The sequence below is a fragment of the Danio rerio genome, chromosome 17 (genome assembly GCF_049306965.1).
Source record: "Danio rerio strain Tuebingen ecotype United States chromosome 17, GRCz12tu, whole genome shotgun sequence".
Lineage (NCBI taxonomy): Eukaryota > Metazoa > Chordata > Actinopteri > Cypriniformes > Danionidae > Danio > Danio rerio.
In genome coordinates this window covers 57560467-57587500 of record NC_133192.1, presented here as the reverse complement: position 1 = coordinate 57587500, position 27034 = coordinate 57560467, and the positions used below count along the sequence as shown (strand labels likewise).

Genomic DNA, 27034 nt, shown 5'->3' with positions numbered 1-27034 from the left:
GATTGTGAGTTCAGTGTTGCTCTGCTGCTATTCTGAGCTGAAACCCGTTGTGAAATCAAAGTCCTGAAGCAACAGCAGGCGAGGAGTCAAGCTTAACAAGCAGTCGGTCTGCACTGCGAGACGAGAGAGAGATGCAGATGGAGATGAAGCTGTGACAGCGGATGAAGGAGGCTGCAGGCTCCTCAATCTTTCACACAGAACATCTCATCAGCTTCTGCTCTCCTTATTTCACACTCAGCATCAGTGCAGGATCAGTCTGTGTGTGTGTGTGTGTGTGTGTGTGTGTGTGTGTGTGTGTGTGTGTGTGTGTGTCGCCACTACATCCCACACCAAATAGATTTATGACATTCTCCAACCCATCATCCAGCCAGATGAAAAAAGTACAACAGTAATTAATAGTAAATACTATAGCGATTATGAAGCATACTATGGCCAAGTATGTCAAGTAACCTTGCAATGTAAAAATACTATTGTAATAATAGTAAATACTATAGTGTTTTTGAAGCACACTATGGCCAAGTACGTCAACTTACCCAGCACATAAAAAATACAACAGTAATTATTAGTAAATACTATAGTGTTAATGAAGCATACTATGACCAAGTACGTCAAATTACCCTGCACTGAATAAATACTATAGTAATAATAGTAAATACTATAGTATTTATGAAGCATTAAAATGGCCAAGTACATCAACTAACTCTGCACTAAATAAAATACTATAGTAATAATAGTAAATACTATAGTGTTTTTGAAGCATACTATGGCCAAGTATGTCGACTAACCCTGCACTGGAAAAATACTATAGTGATTATAGTAAATATTATAGTGTTTATGAAGCATACTATGGCCAAGTACAGCAACTAACCCTGCACTGAATAAAATACTATAGTAATTAATAGTAGATACTATAGTGTTTTTGAAGTATACTATGGCCAAGTACGTCAACTAACTTTGCACTGGAAAAAATAGTATAGTAATTAACAATAAATACTGAAAAAAATACTATAGTAATCCATTGTAAATACCATAGTCTTTTCGAAGCATTCTATGGCCAAGTACGTCAACTAACCCAGCACTTAAAAAATACTACAGTAATTATTAGTAAATACTATAGTGTTTATGAAGCATACTATGACCAAGCACATCAACTAACCCTGCACTAAATAAAATACTATAGTAATAATAGTAAATACTACAGTGTTTTTGAAGCATACCATGGCCAAGTACATCAGCTAACTCTGCACTGAATAAATACTTTAGTAAAAATAGTAAATACTATAGTGTTTATGAAGCATACTATGACCAAGCACATCAACTAACCCTGCACTAAATAAAATACTATAGTAATAATAGTAAATACTACAGTGTTTTTGAAGCATACCATGGCCAAGTACATCAACTAACTCTGCACTGAATAAATACTTTAGTAAAAATAGTAAATACTATAGTGTTTATGAAGCATACTATGGCCAAGTACGTCGACTAACCCTGCACTGGAAAAATACTATTGTAAATAATAGTAAATTTTACAGTGTTTATGAAGCATACTTTGGCCAAGTACGTCAAATAACCCTGCACTGAATAAATACTATAGTAATAATAGTAAATATTATAGTGTTTTTGAAGTATACTATGGCCAAGTACATAAACTAACCCTGCACTGAATAAATACTATAGTAATAATAGTAAATATTATAGTGTTTTTGAAGTATACTATGGCCAAGTACATAAACTAACCCTGCACTGAATAAATACTATAGTAATTAATAGTAGATACTATAGTGTTTTAAAGCATTCTATGGCCAATACATCAACTAACTCTGCACTAGAAAAATACTATAGTAATTAATCATGAATTTAATTGTCCTATAAAATAGGGTAGGGGTTTAAATCCACAATTTTGGCCAAATTTGGTCAATTTTGACTAAAACTCTGGCAGAAACGTAGATCAAACCAAGACAGAAACTCATTCATTCTTCCATCTTTCTCTAACTCTTTCTTTCTATGTCTTAAAATATTAACAAGGAAAAAAATCCAACTGGGACCTGTAAATTCTGCTTGTGTTTTAATAAAGAGAATGAGAAGTAATATATAATGTCATTTTCCCCTAACTAGTGGCCTAAGACAGTATAGAAGTATATGTGTGTACCTGTGAGCAGATGTCCAGGGGTTTCCCGCTCAGGCTCTGGGGCATCTCCCGGCAGCGGGTGGAGAGGTTGAGGATGGCTGTGGCTGCCATGTGCGCCGCCTCCATGTCGTGGGTGAAGTCGAAGCTGCTCTTGCTGCAGGTGCTGCTGGCGCTGCTCTCGGCTCCTCGCGCTCCTCCTGCACAGCTAAGACTGCTGCTGCTCGGCCCATAGCTGCTGGTGGTGCTGCTCGCCGAACTCGAACTCTTGCAGTAGCGCTTCACTGACAGGAGGACACACAGAGATGCCTTTTAACACCAGCCCATTATGACAACAATACATTTTTACATCGAAAAACATTGTGCAATTCTGAGTGTGCTCCACACGGGTGAGTGGGCTTGACAAACCACCTGTAGATGACATTGGTTTATTGTTGTTGTTTATGTTGTAAATGTCGTGTTTCTTTTGATCCCTTCTGGCGGTTAGTTCCTGGTCCCTTTATTCCTGCTGCTAGTTTGCTTCTATATGGTTATTCACTGATTTACTGATTATGCTCACCTGTGCCTTGTTTTGTTGCTCACGTTTCCATCTATGTAATTTTGCATCTGTGGTTATTCACTGATTTACTGATTATGCTCACCTGTGCCTTGTTTTGTAGCTCATGTTTCCATCTATGTAAGTTTGCCTCTATGGTTATTCACTGGTTACTGATTATGCTCACCTGTGCCTTGTTTTGTTGCTCACGTTTCCATCTATGTAATTTTGCATCTGTGGTTATTCACTGATTTACTGATTATGCTCACCTGTGCCTTGTTTTGTAGCTCATGTTTCCATCTATGTAAGTTTGCCTCTATGGTTATTCACTGGTTACTGATTATGCTCACCTGTGCCTTGTTTTGTTGCTCACGTTTCCATCTATGTAATTTTGCATCTGTGGTTATTCACTGATTTACTGATTATGCTCACCTGTGCCTTGTTTTGTAGCTCATGTTTCCATCTATGTAAGTTTGCCTCTATGGGTTTTCACTGGTTTACTGATTATGCTCACCTGTGCCTTGTTTTGTTGCTTATTTTTCAACCCAAGCTCATTTTGGAAACGTAGCCCCGCGGACTGGAGCCCGCGATTTATGTGGCCGGAGGTAGGCATGGCCGCGTTTTTTTTTTTTTTATCGAGCGAAATTTTTTTTATCAGGCGCTCCGCTCCTCCTCTTTGCGCTCGCCGGCTGAAGGCTCGCCTCTGTGTGGAGGGCTTTCCCTCTTCGACCAGTTTGACTGCTTAGCTCGAAGCGTTACGTCGGCGGAGCGGAGGCCCTGAGGTAGAAGGAGCCGGGGGAAGAGCGGTTCCTGAAATCAGATAAGATAAAAACAGAATCCAAAAAATAAAAAATTAAAGTGAACGAGCTCGCGACGGGGCGAGATCCGAAAACGCGGTCAAAATCGGACGAGGGCTTTTGCTTTTTTTTTTCCGGATGGCTTTCGCAAATTGTCGCTTGGTTTTAGGGAAGGAGGAGGAGGACGAGGGCCGATTGGCCGCCCGGCTGCCTGGTCGATCGTTCAGTCGTTCGGCCAGCCGGTCAGTCAGACGGACGGTCGCTCCACAGCGGCCTCCGGTGGCTTTTCACGCGAGAACAGCGCGGGCGCGAACGGCGCGCGCTCCCGAGAGGCGTCCGAGACGCGAAAAAGCACACACAGCGGCCTCTCACGGATTCGCGAAAACAAAAACTGCTCGAATACGTACCCCCCGGGATGTATTTCGCGGTCTCCAGAAACGTCCGCGGGGCTACGTTTCCATAATGAGCCCGGGTTGTTATTTTTCCATCTATGTAAGTTTGCCTCTATGGTTATTCACTTATTTACTGATTATGCTCACCTGTGCCTTGTTTTGTTGCTCACGTTTCCATCTATGTAATTTTGCTTCTGTGGTTATTCACCTATTTGCTGATAATGCTCACCTGTGTCTTGTTTCGTGCCTGGTTTTCGTTGCTCATATTTCGATCTACATAAGTTTGCTTCTATAGTTATTTACTTTCTTTGATTTATAAACATTCACATTTTTATTGTTCAATATAAAACATTACAATTTGTTGACATGCGATTGAACCAGATTTTGGTAAAAACCAAAACAATACAAACAATAAAATAAAAAAACCCCTGAGCTTTATTTTGTATTTTCTATTGGATTCAGATCAGGCGATTGGCTGGGCCATTCTCCAGCTTGATTTTCTTTCTCTGAAAGCATCTGAGAGTCTCCTTGGCTGTGTTTTGGATCATTGTCTTGCTGAAATGTCCACCCTGGGTTCATCTTCATCCTCCTGCTAATGTAGATGTTGGACTGAAGCAGCTGATATTCATTTACACTGAGGAAGGGCAGAGGCTTGCTGAAGAACTATAGTGAGATTTCAGCTGCTGTCTGGGCCTTCCCTGCCATTCTACATCTCCTTTTCTTCATGTGCTCAACACTTTTTCCCTCTGTCATTTCGTTTTATCGCACATAACTTCATTTGTAAACTAATTAGATTTCTTTCCTTTGCATATATGGATTTCTTTGGTTGTTACCAACATCCGGTGAAAATTTCAAGTAAACAGCACCTTTAGAAATATGCTTTATGAGAAAAATGGGGATGTGTTCAATACTTATTTCTCACATTGTGTATGCAACGACGCGTTCTGCTCTAACCCACTTGCAATCCCATGTGTTAGTGTGTGTAATGGAAGCCGTTCAGGATGCATGTCTCGTTTCTTGTGATGATTTTGATGAATATGGGGAGACTGAAGTGGCGGGTGGTGCAGAGGGTGTTGGGATGTAGGTGAGAGACGGAGACACACACTCTCTGCAGTTTGACAAAAGACACAATGAGCCACAGCCACCAGCTGGGCATCAAAGTGGCATCTCCCACCGGGCGTCCTGCTGCCATTTCTCTCTCCCTATCTCTCTTCTCCTTCAGTCTGGTCATTAAAGCGAGGCCGGGATCTCTCAGACTTATGCACAGAATCGCAATTAGCAGCAGCCTTAAATCCAGACTGTGATTTGCCTAAACCGCCTCATTCATTATGCATCTGCCTCCAGATCATTTCCATACATTTACATTCGCCCAAGGAGGATCTCCGAGGCTGAGAATTCCAGCTTTCTCAGACCTCAGCAATGTCTATACTCAAGAGTTTCTTCAAAATGATCGTATGGCGGCCTCAAAATTGAAACTCTTCTCAATACATTTGCAGTGCTTTATCTTAAGTGCACGGTGACATAGACTAGCAAAGAAAAATACTGTTTTCGACATATTTAAAGGGATAGTTCACCCATCTACTCAGTCGTCAGCTCACTGAAGAAAATGGTTCATGGGATTTACAATTTTTTTTTTAGATGACAGAAATGACAGAGGAAAAAAGTGTTGAGCACATGAAGAAAAGGAGATGTAGAAAGGCAGGGAAGGCCCAGACAGCAGCTGAAATCTTACTATAGTTCTTCAGCAAGCCTCTGCACTTCCTCAGTGTAAATGAATATCAGCTGCTTCAGTCCAACATTAGCAGGAGGACATTTCAACAAGACAATGATCCAAAACCCAGCCAAAGAGACTCTCAGATGCTTTCAGAGAAAGAACATTAAACTGTAGAATGGCCCGGCCGATCACCTGATCCGAATCCAATAGAGAATACAAAATAAAGCTCAGATTTGATACTCATTTTTCAGGTTTTTGTTTTTTATTGTTTATATTGTTTCGCAACAGCTCCTTCAGAAATATTATTGCCCGAAAAATACTGTTTTCGACGTATTTAAAGGGATAGTTCACCCATCTACTCAATCTTCAGCTCACTGAAGAAAATGGTTCATGGAATTTACATATTTTTTTAAGGTAATTGGTTGCAAACCATTTATATGGGCTTAATTTGAACAAATACATTAAATTAGTAATGTTCAACCTAATTTGTTTGTTTAAATTCAGCCCGTAAACAAATTACCTTAAAAAATAATAAATTTAATGAATCATTTTCCTGTTTATGTTTCCTTTTTTCTGTTGACACTGTAACCATTGATTTCCATTGTGTTTGTTTTTCCTACTATGGAGCTGGAAAAATCCAGCTTAAACCAGCCTAGGCTGGTTGACTGGTTTTAGCTGGTTGACCAGCCTGGTTTTAGAGGGGTTTCCAGCCATTTCCAGCCTGGTCTTAGCTGGTCAGGCTGGACAATGACCAGCTAATTCCAGCTAAAACCAGCTTGACCAGCCTGGTTTGAGCTGGACATAGCTGATTTTGGCTGGGCTCCCAGCCTGGCTAGGCTGGTCAAGCTGGTTTTAGCTGGTCATCTCCCAGCCTGACCAGCTAAAACCAGCCTGGAAATGGCCAAAACCCCTCTAAAACCAGCCTGGTTGACCAGCTAAAACCAGCCAACCAGCCAAGGCTGGTTTAAGCAGTTTTTTTCTGCAGGGATGTGTTTAAATTCCCTTGAGGGTTAGTAAATAGTGAGTATAGTTTCATTTTGAGGTGAATCAAGCCTTTAATTTGTTGAAGCACACATGCGGCTTCTCAACTGTGTGAATAAATATTCTAAATTATGATTAGCAATACATGTTTTTTAGATTTGAGCGTTTATCATCAAACCTGTAACACACATGTAACCTTGAACCACTCTTCGAGAATTATACTGATATCATCTGAAAGCTCAATAAACACGATTTCCATTGATTTGCATTGCAATAAAATGTCTTAATCATTCATTCATTCATTCATTTACTTTTCTGCTTAGTTTCTTTATTAATCTAGAGTCGCCACAGTGGAATAAACCGCCAACTTATCCAGCACATGTTTCATGTAGGGAGAACATGCTTGATTTATATTTCTTATTGTGAGTTAAAGGGGACCTATTATGCCCCTTTTTACAAGCTATAAAATAAGTATTTGGTGTTTCAGCTCAAAATACAACACAAATATTGTTTTCTAATTCTGAAACTGCCCCTTTAAGGCTTTGATTCTAATTGTGGTGTTTTAGTGACTGACACTTTAAATGCAAATGAGATTGTGCTTTTTTTAGAAGAGGGCGGAGCTACAAATGCCTGTGTGTCAGCATAGCGGCAGACTCAAAAACAAGACTAACATCCTATGCTAATGAGGAAGATATGGACACAAGTGGGCGGGGCTTTCCCCCTCTGATGACACGTACTAAAAAGGAATGTCAATCAAAGTGTTTCTGCAGACGTCTGATTATAAACAATGCAATTAATAAATGTTTATCATAACAGGCTGGTTATATTTACACACTGCTGGCACACAACTGTGTTTAAACCCCTTTTACAAGTGATTTTTGCATAATAGGACATCTTAAATGCTTATTTTATTTCCAGAAACATTCAAAAAAAATGTCTCACCATCTTCATTTATGTCCAGCTTGTCTCGGCTGTGGAGTTTGAGCGCAGCGCCGTGCCGTTTGCTGTAGACACCGGAGCTGTCGTAGTTATTGTAGTCGAAGCTGGTTTTGGAGTATTTCTCTAGCTCTTTGGCTAGGTTGGATCGTGGGGTTGAAGTGGGAACGTTGTTTTTATAGCCGTACTGTGGAATCTCCAGCTGCTTCACGAAGCACATGGGTCTGAAATGAACGCAAACACAATCAATCCAATCATTTTAACTTAATTAATTAAGTGCAAAATTCTCCTTATATTTGGAAAGACTAGATTAAATGTCATGTTTTCCATTTGTTTTTGTGTGTGATGTTTTTGTTTTGCACTAGGGGTATTGATATATTGACTAGTATTTGTTTTGGGTATTTCTCCTTGATTAATAAACGAGCAGAAGGTATCACGAGATTCATTAAAATCTTATTTGTTCAAATGACAATACTGCTGATTCATTTTCAAATGAACAAAATCACTGCCTTTATGAATGAATCATCGAATCACTCACTCAATTTATGACACTGTGTCAACTGACCAATCACAACAAATTCGGCTGTCTGGGTTGGCTAATCACAAAACACTCTCCCAGCTGGCCAGTCACAACACACCCTTATAGCTGGCCAATCACAACATGCTATCTCAGCCGGCCAATCACAACACACATTCTCAACTGACCAATTACATTAAATGTCTCAGTTGGTCATTCATAACACACTCTCCAAGCTGGCCAATCACAAGACACTATCTCAGCAGGCCAATCACAAAACACTCTCTCAGCTGGCCAGTCACAACATACCCTTCTAGCTGGCCAATTACAAAACACTCTCTCAGCCGGCCAAACACAACACACTCCCTCAGTTGGCCAATCACAACACAATATCTCAGCCGGCCAATCACAACACACTATCTTAGCTAGCTTATCACAACACACTATTTCAGCCAGCCAATCACAACACAATATCTCAGCCGGTTAAACACAACATACTATCTCAGCCGCCCAATCACAACATACTATCTCTGCTGGTCTGCTGGCCAATCACAAAACACTCTCTCAATTGGCCAATAACAACACGATATATCAGCTGGCCAATCACAACACACCCTCTCAGCTGGCCATTACAGCACACTCTCTCAGCTGGCCAATCACTAAACACTCAGCTGGCCAATCACAAACACTCAGCTGGTCAATCACAAACACTCTCTCAGCTGGCCAATCACTAAACACTCAGCTGGCCAATCACTAAACACTCAGCTGGCCAATCACAAACACTCTCTCAGCTGGCCAATCACTAAACACTCAGCTGGCCAATCACAAACACTCAGCTGGCCAATCACAAACACTCTCTCAGCTGGCCAATCACTAAACACTCAGCTGGCCAATCACAAACACTCTCTCAGCTGGCCAATCACAACACACTCTCTCAACTGTCCAATCACAACACACTATCTCAGCCGGCCAATCACAACACACTATCTCAGCCGGCCAATCACAACACTATCTCAGCTAGCCAATCACAACATACCATCTCAGCTGGCCAATCACAACATACTATCGCAGCTGGCCAATCACAAACACTCTCTCAGCTGGCCAATCACAAACACTCTCTCAGCTGGCCAATCACTAAACACTCTCTCAGCTGGCCAATCACAACACACTCTCTCAGCTGTCCAATCACAACACACTATCTCAGCTGGCCAATCACAGCAGTCTGGTCTTCTGTAAGAATGGTCTTTTAAAGAGTGTTTCAGACACACTGAGGTTAGATCTGCAGTAGTGTAGTGTGTGAAGCAGCAGATACAGGTGTGTGTTTGTGTTACCTGAGCACACGGTCTGAAGCCTGGCTGGATTTGCCTCCATCACATGACTGGTGCTTCTCATGGGCTTTGGCCAGTTTCTCTGCCGCCGCTATCGGGCAGCCTGACAGACTGGAGGAGGAGAAGCAAACACATTCACAAACACACATCAGTATGGAATAAGACTGTTTTCCTTCCTGTAATGGACACAGAGTGTGTGTTTTAGACTCATCGCTGATATTCTATCTGCAGAGCAAGCCACAACTGGATATTCTTACTGGACAAAGTATAAAAAGCAAGCAGAATTCAACACACTCTTCTTCTACAGTGGAAAGAAAAGATTAAAAAAATTCCAAATATTCAAAAAAGAAACAAGTAATATATTGAATGCAGCATATTTATTTTAAGTAGAACAACTGTAATGTTTCCTTGTAACATATACAAATCTTGAAGTCCATAAACTCACGGTGTGTGTCAATGAGGTGATCAGCATGCAGGTTGTCAGGTTTCTCTTGAACCATATTAAATGTATTTTTACTGTTGCATGTACAGTTGCTTATGAGTGTGTGTGTGTGTGTGTGTGTGTGTGTGTGTGTGTGTGTGTGTGTGTGTGTAGTGGCTGGCACGTGTGGTTCAAGGGTCTGATGGCCGTCTGGAGCAGGTTGGACCCCTGGCGAGGTGTCAGTGAGGTGCTAATGGCAGACGCTCCAACAGAAGCTGCACTAATACATATTTGCATCTACTCTTAACTCTATTATACTCTACTCTGGTATACTGTACTCTACTATACTCTGGTATATTGTACTACACTCTGGTCTACTGTACTGTAGTCTACCGTACTCCACTTTGGTCAACTGTCCTCTACTATACTCTGGTCTATTTTACTATACTCTGGCCTACTGTACTCCACTCTAGTCTACTGTACTTTGTTCTGTTCTACTGTAGTCTACAATACTCTGGTTTATTGTACTATACTCTGTTCTATGGTATTTTACTGTTCTATGATCTACTGTACTCAACTGTACTCTTTTCTATTGTGCTATATTTTGGTTTACTGTACTCTACTCTGGTCTATTGTACTCTACTATACTCTAGTCTACTTAACTCCACTCTGGTCTACTATACTCTACTATACTCTTTTCTATTGTACTATATTTTGGTTTACTGTACTCTACTCTGGTCTATTGTACTATACTCTGGTCTACCAAACTCTACTGTACTCTGGTCTACTGTACTCTACTATACTCTGGTCTACTGTACTCTACTATACTCTGGTCTACTATACTCTGGTCTATTGTACTGTACTCAATTCTACTGTAATCTACCCAAGTCTACTGCACTCTGCTCTGGTCTACTGTACTCTACTCGGGTCTACTGTACTCGACTATACTCTGGTCTACTGTACTCTACTCTGGTCTGTTGTACTATATTCTGGTCTATTGTTCTATAGTCTGGTCTACAATACTCTACTGTACCCTGGTCTACTGTACAATACTCTGGTCTACTGCACTATACTCTGGTCCACTATACTCTACCCAGGTCTATTGTATTTTAGTTTACTGTAATCCACTCTGGTCTACGGTACTCTACTCTGGTTTACTGTACTCTACTCTGGTCTATTGTACTATACTCTGGTCTACCAAACTCTACTGTTCTCTGGTCTACTGTACTCTACTATACTCTGGTCTACTGTACTCTACTATACTCTGGTCTACTATACTCTGGTCTATTGTACTGTACTCAATTCTACTGTAATCTACCCAAGTCTACTGCACTCTGCTTTGGTCTACTGTACTCTACTCGGGTCTACTGTACTCGACTATACTCTGGTCTACTGTACTCTACTCTGGTCTGTTGTACTATATTCTGGTCTATTGTTCTATAGTCTGGTCTACAATACTCTACTGTACCCTGGTCTACTGTACAATACTCTGGTCTACTGCACTATACTCTGGTCCACTATACTCTACCCAGGTCTATTGTATTGTAGTTTACTGCAATCCACTCTGGTCTACGGTACTCTACTCTGGTTTACTGTACTCTACTATACATTACTCTGGTCTACTGTAATCTACAGTACTCTGGTTTACTGTACTCTGCTCTTTTCTACTGTACTCTACCGTACTCTACTATGCATTTCTCTGGTCTACTGTACTTTGCTCTGGTCTACTGTACTCTACTATGCATTTCTCTGGTCTACTGTACTTTGCTCTGGTCTACTGTACTCTACTATACTCTGGTTTATTGTACTCCAATGTTCTCTGCTCTGGTCTATTGTACACTACTCTGGCCTACTGTAATCTACTCCGGTCTACTCTACTCTGGTTTACTGTATTCTACTCTACTATGGTCTGGTCTACTATACTCTACACTGGTCTATTATACTGTAATCTAGTCCACTGTACTCTACTCTAGTCTACTTTACTCTACTCTGGTCTACTGCACTCTTCTCTACTCTATCCTGTTCTATTCTACTCTATTCTACCGTGTTCTACTGTACTCTACACTTTTTTATTTTATTTTATTCTACTCTATTCTACTCCACTAAATTATAGTCTAATTTAGTCTACACTGCTGTGTTAAACTTTATCCTACTCTATCATTTTCTACCATAGTTTCCACTGCTCTGTTTTATTTTACTTTACCATGTTCTACTATACTGTACTCTAGACTTTCTACTTTTTTCCATTCTACTCTTTTGTGCCATGTTCAACTCTACACTTCTCCAATATCCTTTATTGTACTCTAATCTAGTCTAAACTACTCTAGTTTGTTCTACTCTACTGTGTCAACCTTATTTAGGTTATTGTGAATTGGTGTTTATTGCCATTCAAGCCTTGAAAAGTAAGTATGTGCAATACTCTTATGAATGTGTGAGGGTTGAGACAGACAATTCAGTAATGACTTTAATTAAACACTCTGTAGCTATTAAACATTTAAGACAAAAAAAGTGTAATTTGTTACAATAGGTCTTTGTAATCTTGATTTTGGATGAGCCAGGATTTAGGGTAAGGGCTCAAATAAAGAAAGTATATCAACATCGAACATTTTATACCAGCAGAAGCTAAATGCACGATGTAAAGCTAAACTGAAGGCAACGTAGTAGTGTAATATTCAGCAGTGTGGAGCAGAGACACTGACAGTGAATGTACGAGTGTTTCTCTGCTCCAGACCGAGAGGAACTCACCTCCTGTGAGAGTTCCTGTTGCTGTTGACGTGACCCCGGCCCGTGCAGCCAGGCGTAGGGCACTTAAGAACATTTTCATACATTGCAAGAACTTGACAGCAGGCGAGAGAAACAGGGTGGAAGATTAGGAGTTAGAGGCCCACAGTTAGTCATCTGCATTAGTGTGAAACACTCCTCATTATCACCAGCAGCATCAACAGCACAGACACCAAGCAGAGGCATGCAGGAGCTGCTAATGGAAGAACAGCGGCATGAGCATGCAGAACACAGACACAATACACCAGCCTCTACTCTACTCTAATCTATTCTACTTTACTCTACTCCCCTCTACTTTAAAATACTCTACTTCTAGTCACTGTACCCTACTCTAATAGACTTTACTCTATTCTAGACTACTACACTGTACGCTACTCTAGTTTACTGGACTCTTCTCTATTCTAGTCTACTACAATCTACGCTAGTATACTGGACTCTATTGTATTCTAGTCTAATACACTCTACTTTACTGGACTGTACTCTATTATAGTCAACTACACTGTACTCTAGTATACTGAACTGGACTCTATTCTAGTCTACTACACTCTACTCTACTTTACTAGACTGTACTCTTTTCTAGTCTACTACACTACTCTACTCTAGTATACTGGACTCTATTCTAGTCTACTCCACCTAACTTGACGGTATACTACTCTATTCTACTACCCTTTTCACTACTATACTGGACTCTGTTCTAGTCTACTACACTGTACTCTAGAATACAGGACTCTACTATACTGGTCTGGACTCTAATCTTGTATACTACAATGCACACTACTCTACTTTACTGGACGGTATTCTATTCTAGTCTACTACTCTTTGTGCTACTATACTGTAATGTACTCTACTCTACTGGACCGTACTCAATTCTATTCTAGTCTACTACAGTGGACTCTACTCTAGTCTACTGGACAGTACTCTACTCTAGTCTACTGGACAGTACTCTACTCTAGTCTACTGGACAGTACTCTACTCTAGTCTACTGGACTGTACTCTAGTCTACTGGACTCGGTCTTAATCTAGTCTACTACACTGTACTATACTCTAGTCTACTGGACTCTGCCCTATTCGAGCCTACTAGACTCTACCCTATTTTAGTCTGCTACACTGTAGTCTACTTTAGTTTACTACACTGTTCTCTACTCTCATCTAGACTCTATTCTAGTCTACTACATTGTACTCTACTCTAGTCTACCAGACACTACTTTACTGCACTCTATTCTACTCTACACTACTGCACTCTACTCTTCTCTACTGCATTTTACTCGATTCTAGTCTACTGCACTCTACTCTATTGCACCCTGCATTACTGCATACTGCATTCTACTCGTCTCTACTCTACTCTACTCTTCTCTACTCTACTCTTCTATACTCTACTCTACTCTATTCTACTCTACTCTACTCTACTCTTCTCTACTCTACTCTACTCTTCTCTACTCTACTCTATTCTACTCTACTCTTCTCTACTCTACTCTACTCTTCTCTACTCTACTCTACTCTACTCTACTCTTCTCTACTCTTCTATACTCTACTCTTCTCTATTCTACTCTACTCTACTCTACTCTACTCTACTCTACTCTACTCTACTCTACTCTACTCTACTGCACTCTTCTGCCCTCTTTTCTACTCTACTCTTCTCTACTGCACACTACTCTACTCTACTCTAGTCTACTCTCTTATACTTCAATCTAGACTATGCTACTCTCCTGTTCTACTCTACATTACTCTGTTCAATTCTATTTTACATTGTTGTACTCTACTACAGGGAGAACTTGCAAACTTCACACAGAAACCCCAACTGACCCAGCCGAGGCTCGAACCTTCTTGCTGTGAGGTGACAGCACTACCTACTGCACCACTGCGTTGCCATAAAAAGTGGTGCAAGTATAAATAACCATAGACTGTATCAAACAAGGTGAGGTAGTGGCGCAGTAGGTAGTGCTGTCACCTCACAGCAAGAAGGTCGCTGGGTCGCAGGTTCGAACCTCGGCTCAGTTGGCGTTTCTGTGTGGAGTTTGCATGTTCTCAATGCCTTCATGTGGGTTTCTTCCGGGTGCTCCGGTTTCCCCCACAGTCCAAAGACATGTGGTACAGGTGAATTGGGTAGGCTAAATTGTCCGTGGTGTATGAGTGTGTGTGTGGATGTTTCCCAGAGATGGGTTGCGGCTGGAAGGGCATCCGCTGCGTAAAAACTCGCTGGATAAGTTGGTGGTTCATTCCGCTGTGGCGACCCCAGATTAATAAAGGGACTGAGCCGACAAGAAATGTATCAAACAAACAGAACCTGTTGGATGTGATGAGGTCATTAATATGCTAATTGACACAAGACTTCATCTAGCGACATTTAACGACTCTGAGCAAACATTAGCTACTTCCCATTGAAAATAGTTTGTTGCACATTGAGTGGTTCCAACTATGTTCATATAGTTGGTGGCTGGAGCTAGTTTGAGCGAGATCTTGAACCCTGATTACATTCTCATCAGCAGCCGAAGCCGAGAGCCTCGTATAGCTCATGCATCCAGTCATTGGCTGCGAGGTGTTGCCGCTCTTGATTGTTTCAGCTCTGCATTTGTCTTTCATTTGCAGCACACGCACGTCAGCAATCAATGAAATCACCGCCCAGACGCTGCCTAGCTCTCTCCAATCCCCAGCTCTCTTATTCATCCCTGCGTGCCTTTGTCTCCTCTGTCCACGAGCGATTAGATTACTGTTCATTAGGAGGCTGGAGTGGGCCAGAGAGCGTGGGCCGGGGCGAGCAGACCACCGCTCTTCTGATGCTCGTCTTCATCATTATCAGCTGCTTAATCCCTCACCCTCCTCTTCAACATCTCTGACATGTTCATTACTGAGCGGCAGGACGGATCTGCTTCCTACACCGACACGTGCGCGCACACACACACACACACACACACACACACAGGTCTGAAGGCAAGAAAAGCTTTAAGATGCCATCACATCAAAACTGAACTCCTCCATCCTCAGCAACATCTCTTCTCTGAATGATGTGTGCTGGTACATCGTGATGCGCAATATTGAAATGTCAAATATTTTGTCATGATAACTGAACATTATTGTGCTGAGTGCATTGTTGTGCTAGTCTTCACAGATTTTGGTCATAGAAAAATGTATCCACATTTAAAAACCACAAGTAGGTGGCGCCAAGTAACTGTCTTAACAATTCACTAAATCATTAAAGTGCCTCTATTATGTATAAAAAAAAGGATATAAAAGAGTTAATGTTATGGTTTGGGGAGTCCCTGGCAACAGGCTCATATACATGCAAGATCATGAAAACACTTTCATTGTCATAATTATTTTTACTTAATTATCCTAACAACTCCCGAACGATTTGTCCAGCAATTCATTTTCCCTTTGACATCAGACTTTGTCTGATGGTAATTTGTGATGATTGGTCCAATGACTAATTGGTTTGATGACTCTGTCTGTTGTGATTGGTCAGATGACCCAGTCTGTGTCAATTGGTCCAATGACCAAGTCTGTTATGATTGGTCTGATGACTTAGTCTGCTGTGATGGGTCCAATGACCCAGTCTATGGATTGTTCTTATGACCTAGTTTATTGTAAATGGTCCAATGACTCAATCTGTTGTGATTGGTTCAATGACTTAGTCTGTTGTTAATGGTCTGATGGCTTGGACTGTTCTGATTGGTCTGATGACTCAGTCTGTAGTAACTGGCCCAATAACTCAGTCTGTTGTGATTAGTCTAATGACCCTGTCTCTTGCGATTGGTTCGATGACCCAGTCTGTTGTAATTGGTTCGATGACTCAGCCTGTTGTTAATGGTCTGATGGCTCGGACTGTTCTGATTGGTCCGATGACTCAATCTGTTGTGATTAGTCCGATGACTCAGTCTGTTGTAATTGGTTCAATCCCAGTTTGTTATGATTTATTCGATGACCCAGTATGTTGTGAGTGGTCCAATGACCCAGTCTGTTGTAATTGCACCGATGACCCATTTTGTTATGATTGGTCTAATGACCCAGTGTGTTGTGATTGGTCCAGTGACCTAGTCTGTTCTGATTGGTGCGATAACTCAGTTTGTTATGATTGATCTGATGACTAAGTCTATAGTAATTGGTCCGATGACCCAGTCTGTTGTAATTGGTCCAATGACCCAGTCTGTTGTGATTCGCTTGATGACTTTGTTGTGATTGGTCCAATTAACAAGTCTGTTGTGAATAGTCCAATGACTCAGACTGCTATGATTGTTTTGATAACTCAGTCTGTTGTGATTGGTCTGATGAATCAATCTGTAGTAGTTTTTTTGATGACTCAGTTGTGATTGGTCGATAATTCTACATTGACCGAGTTTGTTATGACTCCTCCGGTGACTTGGTGTGTTGTGAATGGACTGATGACCCAGTCTGTTATGATTGGTCTACTGCATTCAGTCTGTTTGTTGAAACAAGCAGTCATGGTATATGTGTGAACCCAATGCAAGTACTGCAGTTTGCACACCAGCATTTTGCTCTATTCTTCGTCATAATTCCAATAACAACAACAACAAACATTCAGTATTAATCAACAAATTTCTGGGCAGCAGCAAAATCTGAACTATTCTGAACTTTGAAGTGCGCTCTGCTGTGTGTACATTGAACTGCGCTGCTCAAGCCATTGAAATGAATGGGTATACGCATCGCTTTCTGTGTCCACTGTGAAAGCCACTGTCACACATAAACCTGCATGGAGCAAACTCAAAATAGAACTTAATACATCTTTTGCATTCTACAGAAAACAAGGAGGCAGCCTTTTTTCACATGTACAGGTTCTGATTCAGAAGAAGAAGAAGCTGGTCTACATAAACTGGGTACTAACGAGACGAAACGGCTTAAAACTAATTCGAACTAACTTTTTCTTTCATAAGTCAATAGCTTTATACATGGTGCACTTTCAGATGTAAAACTCACAATAAAGGCACTTCAGTCCGAGATACACAGATGTTTTGCTCTGGCTTTCATTTCATTTCACTGATGAAACAAACAAACTAACAAAACATTGTGTCTAAATTGTAATACAGGCAATATGAGTCCTTGTTTGTTGTATAAAAGCAGCATCACAGATGTAATCATGCTCACACCGTAATAAGTTGTGCATATACAATTTTATATTAATATAAAATAACATTTAGAGAGTTTCTGCAATGAACTGTCTGTCAGGGTTCTGCCACTCTGGTCTTGTAATTTCTTGTTTTGATGGTGGCAGAGCTCTGACACTACCCATGTCTGGTCCTGTTTCTGTCTCTGTGTGCGTGCGCGCCGTCGTGGGTGTACGCAGAGTGTGCGCGCTGCCGCTTGGAGGCTCTTGTACTCGTGTTTGTGTTTTCGTCTGTCTGCAGCGTGGTGTTTCATTCCCAGCGTCTCAGTCTTGTTGGTTTCGCTTTTGGTCGGCGCTGGGATGAAGCATGCACGCTGCGTGTGTGAGCGCATGGTGAGTGTTTTCATTCATCGTGTGCTCGTGTCTTGCGTCTCTTGTCAAAGCACGTGGCTCGGTGTTTACATTGTGGTCACGTGCTTTTGTCGAGTGCTTCAGTGTTGTGCTTGTCTTGTCATGAGCATGCGGTTAATGAGTTCTCTCATTGGCTGCATGTTCTTGTCCTGTGTTATGTGAGCGCATGGCTTGAATTGTCTCTCTGTGTCATGCGCTCTCCCGTCTATTGTCTAGTCCCACCCTCCTTGTTTACTCATTATTAGTTTGTCATGTTCACCTGTGTGTCAATTTACTTTTTGCTTTATAATCCCCCTCATGTTTTCAGTCCTTTGCCAGTTAGTTGTCTACACTCCCCGTGTTCCTGTTCCAGTCTTGCCTTGTCTTGTCAGCCCAGCCAAGTTTGTGTATTTTGTTAATGTTTTCCCCCTCGGGGTAGTTTTTGTTTTGCCTTTTATTTTTATTTTATTATAATAAACACCCCTTATTTGCTGCACCTGAGTCCTCGCTTCTTTCCCTAATCACGAACGTGACACTGTCGGCTCATTCTAGCTGCTTTGTTACATATTCAGTGCCAAGACTTTTTTTTTTTTGGTGAAAGTGAGTGACATTCTTAAAAAAGGTCAGCTCACACATTGTTATAACAATTATCATCAAAGCCATATATATCGCAGACCCCTAGAGGTGTAATGACAGGACCAAATGTGTTATTGTTACAAGTGTAGTAATACCAGTAAATCTTAAAGGTGCTGTATGTAAATTTTTGAATATTCTAACGCATAAAAATACCATAATATGTTTGTAGACAAGTGAACATTCCTGTTTATCTGGAAAACAAAACTAAAGTCAGATATTCTGCTTTGAAATGTGCATTATGTGCTGGAACGGCTGTCTTTGTTTTGCTCATTTAACCCACCTACAGCCAGTTTAGCTAATTATATTTCAGCAACCATTCATTATTCATTCATTCAGTCATAAGGGCTCTCAAAGTGTGCGTCCGTGACCAAAATGCGACCTCCGGTGGACAGTAGCAGCCTCCGAAATGAGATGCAGATTCAGAGATCCACAAGAAGTTGTTATTAACAACATGCTACGTGACGAGACTTGAAGTGATAAGCAATTTGCAAAAGACGAAACACAACAGTAATGTACATACCGCCATTCAGAAGCACAGAATAGTGCACTCACTGCACTCCAATGAAATGGTAAGGTTTATAATCTACTTAATGCATATTAAACCACTTTAACACTATTAAATGTAGATGCTGAATCACTGATATGTGTTGGCTTGAACTGAGTCACAGTTCTGAAGTTCAATTTCAAACAGTTTATTATATTTTAAAGATCTGAGGTGAACTATCTTCTGTTGCTTTTAGTATAACGGCAATAAATGTCATGTGAAATAGCAGTCCAACTCACATTATTAGCATTTAAATCAGCCTTTCCTGTTGGCGTTGTCAATCTGGCAACCTGCTCTTGTGTGTGTTTTAAACCAGGTGTGCAATACCTAGTTCAACCACTGGGTGTCAAACTTACATACTGCACCTTTAAAATTGTAGGGATCTTTTTTTGGTTCTCTTGAGCAAAATGACTCATAAATCACACAAAATTAGGTATTTTGAAATGCAAAACAGCAGATTGTTTCCTCTCAGAGATTTGTTTAGGGGTAGAGGGAGGCAATATCGAGTCTGTACAGTCTAAACATCATTATGAGGATGGGAAGAACTCATAAAACATGAAAAAATCCAATGTGTCATATGTCATTGTCCACACTGATGCCATCTAAAATGCCCTTGATTTGCCTCCTCGCAAACTGTCTCGCCATCTGGACCCGTTAAAAGCAAATCTTTTTGTTAACTAATTTCAGTCTGTAGTCAAAGCCATCAGTGAGTTTGATTGCCATCTGGTTAATTTGTGAATAATACCCAGTTTTAATGCATTTTAATGAATCCTGTGAAGGATGTTTTGATGGGAGGGTTGCTCAAGGTGAAGGAGAGGAAATCTCGTCTGTAAGTCTTTCATCAGATTATAATTATTACAGTCGATTCAACCGGATTGAATTAAACATCTAAAACAAAATGAGATATCTAAGCAGCATATTAAACCGGCCTCCATTAGGAAGAGCTGTAATTATCAACAGAAACAATAAGCGCGCTCGTGCATGTCTGATATTGTGATGATTGTGTGTCTTTACATTGTGAGAGATGCTGAAGGGCAGATGGGTCATTCCTACTTTGATAATATATCATTAGAACAGTACATCCGGAGTATTATTAATATGCAAAATACACTTTTAACAGCAGCAAATTCAGCTATAAAAGCTAGTCAGCTTTAAAAGGTGATCTTAAAAGCATCCCATAAGCTCTTAAAAGCAACCCATACTTCATATATATATATATATATATATATATATATATATATATATATATATATATATATATATATATATATATATATATATATATATATATATAGATAGATAGATAGATAGATAGATATAGCTATATAAAGAAAAAAATATATATGTATATATAAATAAATAAATATATTTTTATTTATATATATATATATATGTATATATATATATATATATAAATATATATTTATATATATATATATATATATATATATATATATATATATATATATATATATATATATATATATATATATATATATATATATATATATATATAAATAAATATATATTTATATATATATATATAAATAAATAAATATATATTTATATATATATATATATATATATATATATATATATATATATATATATATATATATATATATATATATATATATATATATATATATATATAAATATATATTTATTTATTTATATATATATATATATTTATATATATATATATATATATATATATATATAAATATATATTTATTTATTTATGTATATATGAAGTATGGGATGCATATATAAGGACCAATCCACATCCCCCATACTGCAGTACATCACCACAAAGTGACCAATGTCTTGGATTATCAACCATTCGAACCGTTCCAAGCTTTTGCATACTGTATCAGCGTGCAGATGTTTGCATGCAGAATGAACAGGTGATCACACACACAACACACACATTCAGCAGAATAACAGCACAGATGTGAAGGCAGCAGCAGCTCATGTGGTGTTTGCGGGGACGGTGTCGAGGGCTTACTTTCCGGCGGGACTCTATCTTTATGAGGACATCCAGACAGGCTGCGGTGGTGCGGGTACAGACCAGTAACATGACCTGTGCCGTCACAACCTGGCGTCGGACACCGGCTCTCCTTCTTCCCCGACCGCGACGAATCTAAACGCATATAAAAACACACACAGGATTATCACTAGTCCATTTGTTTAGAAACGGTCCTCAGTCTGAGCACACACACTGGATTATCACTGATTCAGTTGTTCAGGAATGAGTTATTCAGAGTCTTTCAGACTATTGGCGCATTCTAAACTGGATTTATCACCCTCTGTAGGGCACTTTGGATTGGAAACAAACATGACCGCCATATTGAAGTGTTGTTCCAAACTGAAGTGCTCAGAACTGGCCACTTCAAAGTGCTCTTCGGAATGACTGACTTTGAAGGTACAACTGATGGACACTTCGGACGCCCATGATCCTTTGCACAGGGAATTTGTTTGGGGACACAAAATGACAACTGGAGGCTCTGAGTTTGACTTTACCTATAATTGCCCTGCGGAAAAATCCAGCTCAAACCAGCCTAGGCTGGTTGGCTGGTTTTAGCTGTTCGACCAGGCTGGTTTTAGAGGGGTTTTGGCCATTTCCAGGCTGGTTTCCAGCCATTTCCAGCCTGGTCTTAGCTGGTCAGGCTGAAAAATGACCAGCCAAATCCAGCTAAAACCAGCTTGACCAGCCTAATTTAAGCTGGTGATAGCTGGTTTTGGCTGGACTCCTAGCTTGGCTAGGCTGGTCAAGCTGGTTTTAGCTGGTCATCTCCCAGCCTGACCAGCTAAGACCAGGCTGGAAATGGCTGGAAACCAGCCTGGAAGTGGCCAATACCCCTCTAAAACCAGCCTGGTCAACCAGCTAAAACCAGCCAACCAGCCTAGACTGGTTTAAGCTGGATTTTTCAGCAGGGTTTTTAAGGGCGGCACAGTGGTTACCACTGTTGCCTCACAGCAAGAAGGTTACTGGTTCGAGTCCTGGCTGGGCCAGCTGGCATACCTGTGTGGAGTTCTCCCCTTGTTCGCCTGGGTTTTAAACAAGTAAATGCTGACATAGTTTTTAGTTTTGGGTGAACTATCCCTTTAAATCCTTAATTTGACCTGTATTATGATTGACAGGATGCCTCTGTTAGTGTATCTGCATTTGTCAGTGAGTGTGCAGATCTGAATATCCACTGAAGAGAGAGAGAGAGAGAGAGAGCACAGCGGAGTCAGCGAGTGAATATGCTACAGTTACCTCTGATTAAAATTTTAAGGATGGAGTAACCTAGTAGCAGGCATCACATTGCCTCTGCCGTATCAAAGTAAAGGCCGAAACAGACAGGAATAGCATGAGAAAGTGAAAGACTGTGGGCTCAGTGTTTGGTGGGACTGAAAATAGATACTCCGATTTACAGAGCGTGTGCTTGCAAAAACAACAACTAAAGCTGTGCAGTAACAGCTCACAAACACACATGAATCACGACATATTTCAGCTCAAAATCAAAACTAATTTTAGTTTTTTTTATTAAGGAATATTTGTAAATTTAGATTTGATTCGTAAATTTAGATACGACGACATAAATGCTGATTTAGCGACACTGCTCGTATTTACAACCCAGACTCATTTTGATTACATACCATTTCTGGAGAGCACCAGATACGTCCCAGGAGCTACGTTTTTTTTTTTTTTTGCAGTTTTTGTTTTCACGAATCCACTGTGTTCACTTTTTCAGCTCTCAAATTTCTCTCGCGAGTGCCATTCTTGCCTGCTGTTCTCACGTAAATCCACCAGAGGCCGCTTTCAACTTTCTGACTGACCTCCATGTCCCACCCACTTTCCTAAACCCAACCATTAGTGTTTTCATAAGCAATCCAGAAAAAGAAAAGCCCTCGCCTGATTTTTAGTACGTTTTCAGATTTTACCAAAATGTATGTGGACAAACTAGTGACTGGCAAAGTTTATTTTTATTTTATTTTTTTATCTAAGCATCTGGTGGTGATTAAAATATAATGCTCAAACATAAATATAAATTGATTTTTGATTTACGTTTTTCTGCACATCGATGTTGTGCTCAAAACTGGATTATTTAATAATTCATTTAAGAAGATTCAGAGCTTTTTATTCGATTCACAAATTTTGATATGACTATTTAAATCCAGACTCAGAGACATCCCTAGTATTTACTATTCAAATATAATCCTTCCAATTGATTTTTGATTTAGGTTTTTCTGTGCATCTATGTTGAGCTCAAAGCATGATTATTTATTTAATAAGATTTGTACAAATAGATTTGATTTGTAAATTTAGGTTTAAGTACATACTGTAAATTCCGATTCAAGGACACCCCTAGAATTTACAATAATTACTATAATATTTTTCATAAGGGTTCTAATTCATAAAGACCTGTAGATGACTCAAATATAATCCTTTACTTTGGTCTTTGTTTTTCTGCGTATCAATGTGCTCAAAGCGTGATTATTTATTTACTTAAGAAGATTCCTAAAATTCGTTAATTTAGATTTGATTCGGAAATTTATATTTGAATAAATCCCGATTCAGGGAGGAACCCTAGTATTTACTATAGTATTTTTCATCTGGGTTCTAATTTGTAAACATCTTGAAATGATTAAAATATTCACCTTTACATTGATTTTTGATTTAGGTTTTTCTGCGTATCGATGCTGCGCTCAAAGCTTGATTTTTTTATTATTTAGGAAGATTTGTAAAAATAGATTTGATTCGTAAATTTAGATTCAAGTACATACTGTAAATTCCGATTCAAGGACACCCCTTGTATTTACAATAATTACTATAGTATTTTTCATCTGGGTTCTAATTCATAAAGACCTGTAGATCAGTGGTTCTCAAACTGTGGTACGTGTACCACTAGTGGTACGCAGGCTTCCTTCTAGTGGTACGCGGAGGAATGAAATATGTCATGTACATGCTACACACATTTAAACATTTCTTAAAAATTATGCATATAATATGCCATTTATGAATATAGCCTATATTTCTATGGTAATCTGCCACGTTGTTTTAACTGTGCAGAGTTGTAGCTTCTTTACTGGGCCTACTACGCTTCTGTATTTCAGTACTGCTCATTTTTGGTGGTACTTGGACAGACAATTTTTTTTCTGAGGTAGTACTTGATGAAAAAAGTTTGAGAACCACTGCTGTAGATGATTCAAATATATCCTTTACTTTTGTTGATGTTGCACTCAAAACAAAATCATTTATTTATTTAAGAAGATTCGTAAAATTTTTTATTCTATTCGTAAATTTAGATTCGATTCCTAAACTAGATTTGATTTGTAAATTTAGATACGACAATCTAAATGCTGATTCAGTGACACCCCCAGTATGTACTATAATTACTGTAGTATTTTTCATCTTTGTTCTAATTCATCTGGAGATTATTAAAATATTATCCTTTAAACTGATTTTCCATTTACATTTTTCTGCACGTCGATGTTGCGCTAAAAACTTGATTCGCAAAAAAGATTTGTAAAAACTTTTTTTCCACTCGTGAATTTACATTTGATTCGTGAATTTAGATTTAAGTAGATAAATCATGATTCAGGGACACCCCTAGAGTTTATAGTACTATAATTACAATTGTATTTTTCATCTTAGTTCTAATTCATAAATTTGATTTGTAAATTTAAGATTCAACTACGCAAATTCTGATTCAAAGACACAACTAGTATTTAATATTAATTACTATAGTATTTTGTTCTAATTCATAAACATCTGGAGATATTCAAATATAATCCTTTAAATAGATTTTTGATTTATATTTAGATTCATAAATGTAGATTTGATTCGTAAATTTAGATTTGACTACTTAAAACCCGATTAAGGAACACACCAAGTACTTACTATAGTATTTTAACAAGGTTCTAATTCGTAAAGAACCCAGCAAAAATATTTGCAAAAGCACATTTGATACATGTATTAGTAAATGATTTACAGTAACACCCCATTGACACGGGGCTTCAGTGTCAACGCTTGACTGAAGGCGTGTTTGAAGTTGGGGCTGAAGCGATCGTCATAGCAGCGTCAGCCAATAAAATTCAGTTAGCAATAGGCCACTGTCTAGCTGGTGTATTTGCATACAGCGTTCTGATTGGCTGACGTTTCCATCAGCACTTAAAAAGTTGAGCTAGCCCAACTTCTGCAGCGAGCAACGCCTCTGAAGCGGCGCCGATGGATCCATAACGCAGTTCGGCAACGCCTGACATCACCCATTCAAAGTGGGAAGCATTGACGCTGACACCCCATTTGAATGGGGCGTTAGTATCCACTTTGAGTGCACTTCACAAAGATAATATTTTGATAATGCTGACTTTAAGGTGAACTCTGACAGAGATATGTTGTTGACAGATGTGAGATTCAGCTTTGTGTGTGATTTTTCTAGATTCTAGAACGTCCAGTGATTTCCAAACAGACTAATAAACCCTGAATCCTCGGACTACTTCTTGGCCATTTCAGAGAGAGTGAAAACAAACGAGAGAAAAAGGAGAGAAGAGCACACAGGCGAGCTGAGAGGAATACATATTAGAAAGTGCTGGATATTGATTGTGGCTCCGGACAAGCCACGCTTTGCATAGCAAATGGCCCCCATTACCATAGTGTCTGTGGATAATTAATGTGCAGTCAGTGGTGCTGTCGTTTGTTATCGCTCATACTGATGCTGCTCAATTTCCATCTCCGCCTCGTGCCTTCTTTAAGGAAGAGCTCCTTCCATAACTGTCAGGCCTCCGCACTTTTATAAATCATAAAGCCCCCCGGTTAGGTAGCGTCTGCCGTGGCGAGATGTTATCGCGGCGTAATGGCCGAGCGTCGCTCATTATTCGGCCATTAGAAAGACGGCGAGTGCTGCGCATGCTTGACACACGGCCTTTCATGAGCGCCGTCAGCCTTCTTCATCTGGAGAACAGCCCATCAAAGCATGCCACAGTGTGTTCACATGAAAAGCATCATTTATCATGTCATTTTCATCTGCATGACTCTTTCTGTAATAGAAGACTGGCTTCGAAAATATAAGCACAGTAGTGCAAAAAGTGTCCAGAGTGGTAGATTCCAATTATTTTCTTTCATATTTGGTTTGGAATTTTGTTGGATCTCGACATAATGTCTAGCTTTTGAGGATCTTTTGGTCTACTTTGTCCTATTTAAGTGATTTCTTGATCGTGAACAGGTATAGCAGAGGGTTGAGTGGGGGGTGGAGGGGGTTGTGTTACCATAGCTACTATAGAGTTAACACAAAAGATTAAGGGCCCTATCATACACTCGGCGCAGTGTGGCGCAAGACGCGGCGCAATACTTGTTTGGTAGTTTCAGCTTGGCGCAAGAGTCGTTTTAAGGCGTTGCGCTACGCTGTTTAAATAGCAAATGCATTAGCGCTCATTTGTGTGGCCATAGGCGTTCTGGTCTAAAAAGGAAGGCGTTCTGAGGCGGACCGCTGGCGCGTCGCTATTTTGAGAAACTATAATAGATTTTTCATTAGACCAAAACAAACCCGGTCTAAACTCCAGCGCAGAGTTGCGCCTCGCTTACACACTGCTTAATACACACAAGAGAGCAATAAATATCTTTACATATGAAAACATTGAAGTATTAAGGATAGATATAGGATATAATAAGAATAGATATAGGATATAAATATAAAGAATTAAAATATTACAAAACATATTATTTTCTAGCCGACATAAATATGAAAAATCCCTGCTTTTATGTCTTCTTCATCTCGGGAGGCTTTTTCAGTTCATTCATAACAATTTGCTTTTGTATAATGTTATTATTATTAGCAGTATTATTTATTATATCCATATTTATATTTGTTTTTATTAAAAACAAGCTTAGAT

The 27034-nt window shown here is 39.6% G+C and overlaps 1 protein-coding gene across 7 annotated transcripts in view; it reads right to left on the bottom strand.

The window, feature by feature from the left end:
* The window catches only part of myt1lb (myelin transcription factor 1-like, b), a 159892-nt gene that overhangs the window by 25210 nt on the left and 107648 nt on the right, over positions 1 to 27034 (bottom strand). For all 7 annotated transcript variants that reach the window (XM_073927656.1, XM_073927658.1, XM_073927657.1 and 4 more), the window contains 5 exons: positions 21165 to 21299; positions 12495 to 12585; positions 9332 to 9439; positions 7490 to 7707; positions 2153 to 2412 (listed from right to left, as the gene is read on the bottom strand). In XM_073927656.1, the coding sequence (XP_073783757.1) occupies positions 2153 to 2412; positions 7490 to 7707; positions 9332 to 9439; positions 12495 to 12585; positions 21165 to 21299 (812 nt within the window). The remainder of the gene's footprint in view (positions 1 to 2152; positions 2413 to 7489; positions 7708 to 9331; positions 9440 to 12494; positions 12586 to 21164; positions 21300 to 27034) is intronic.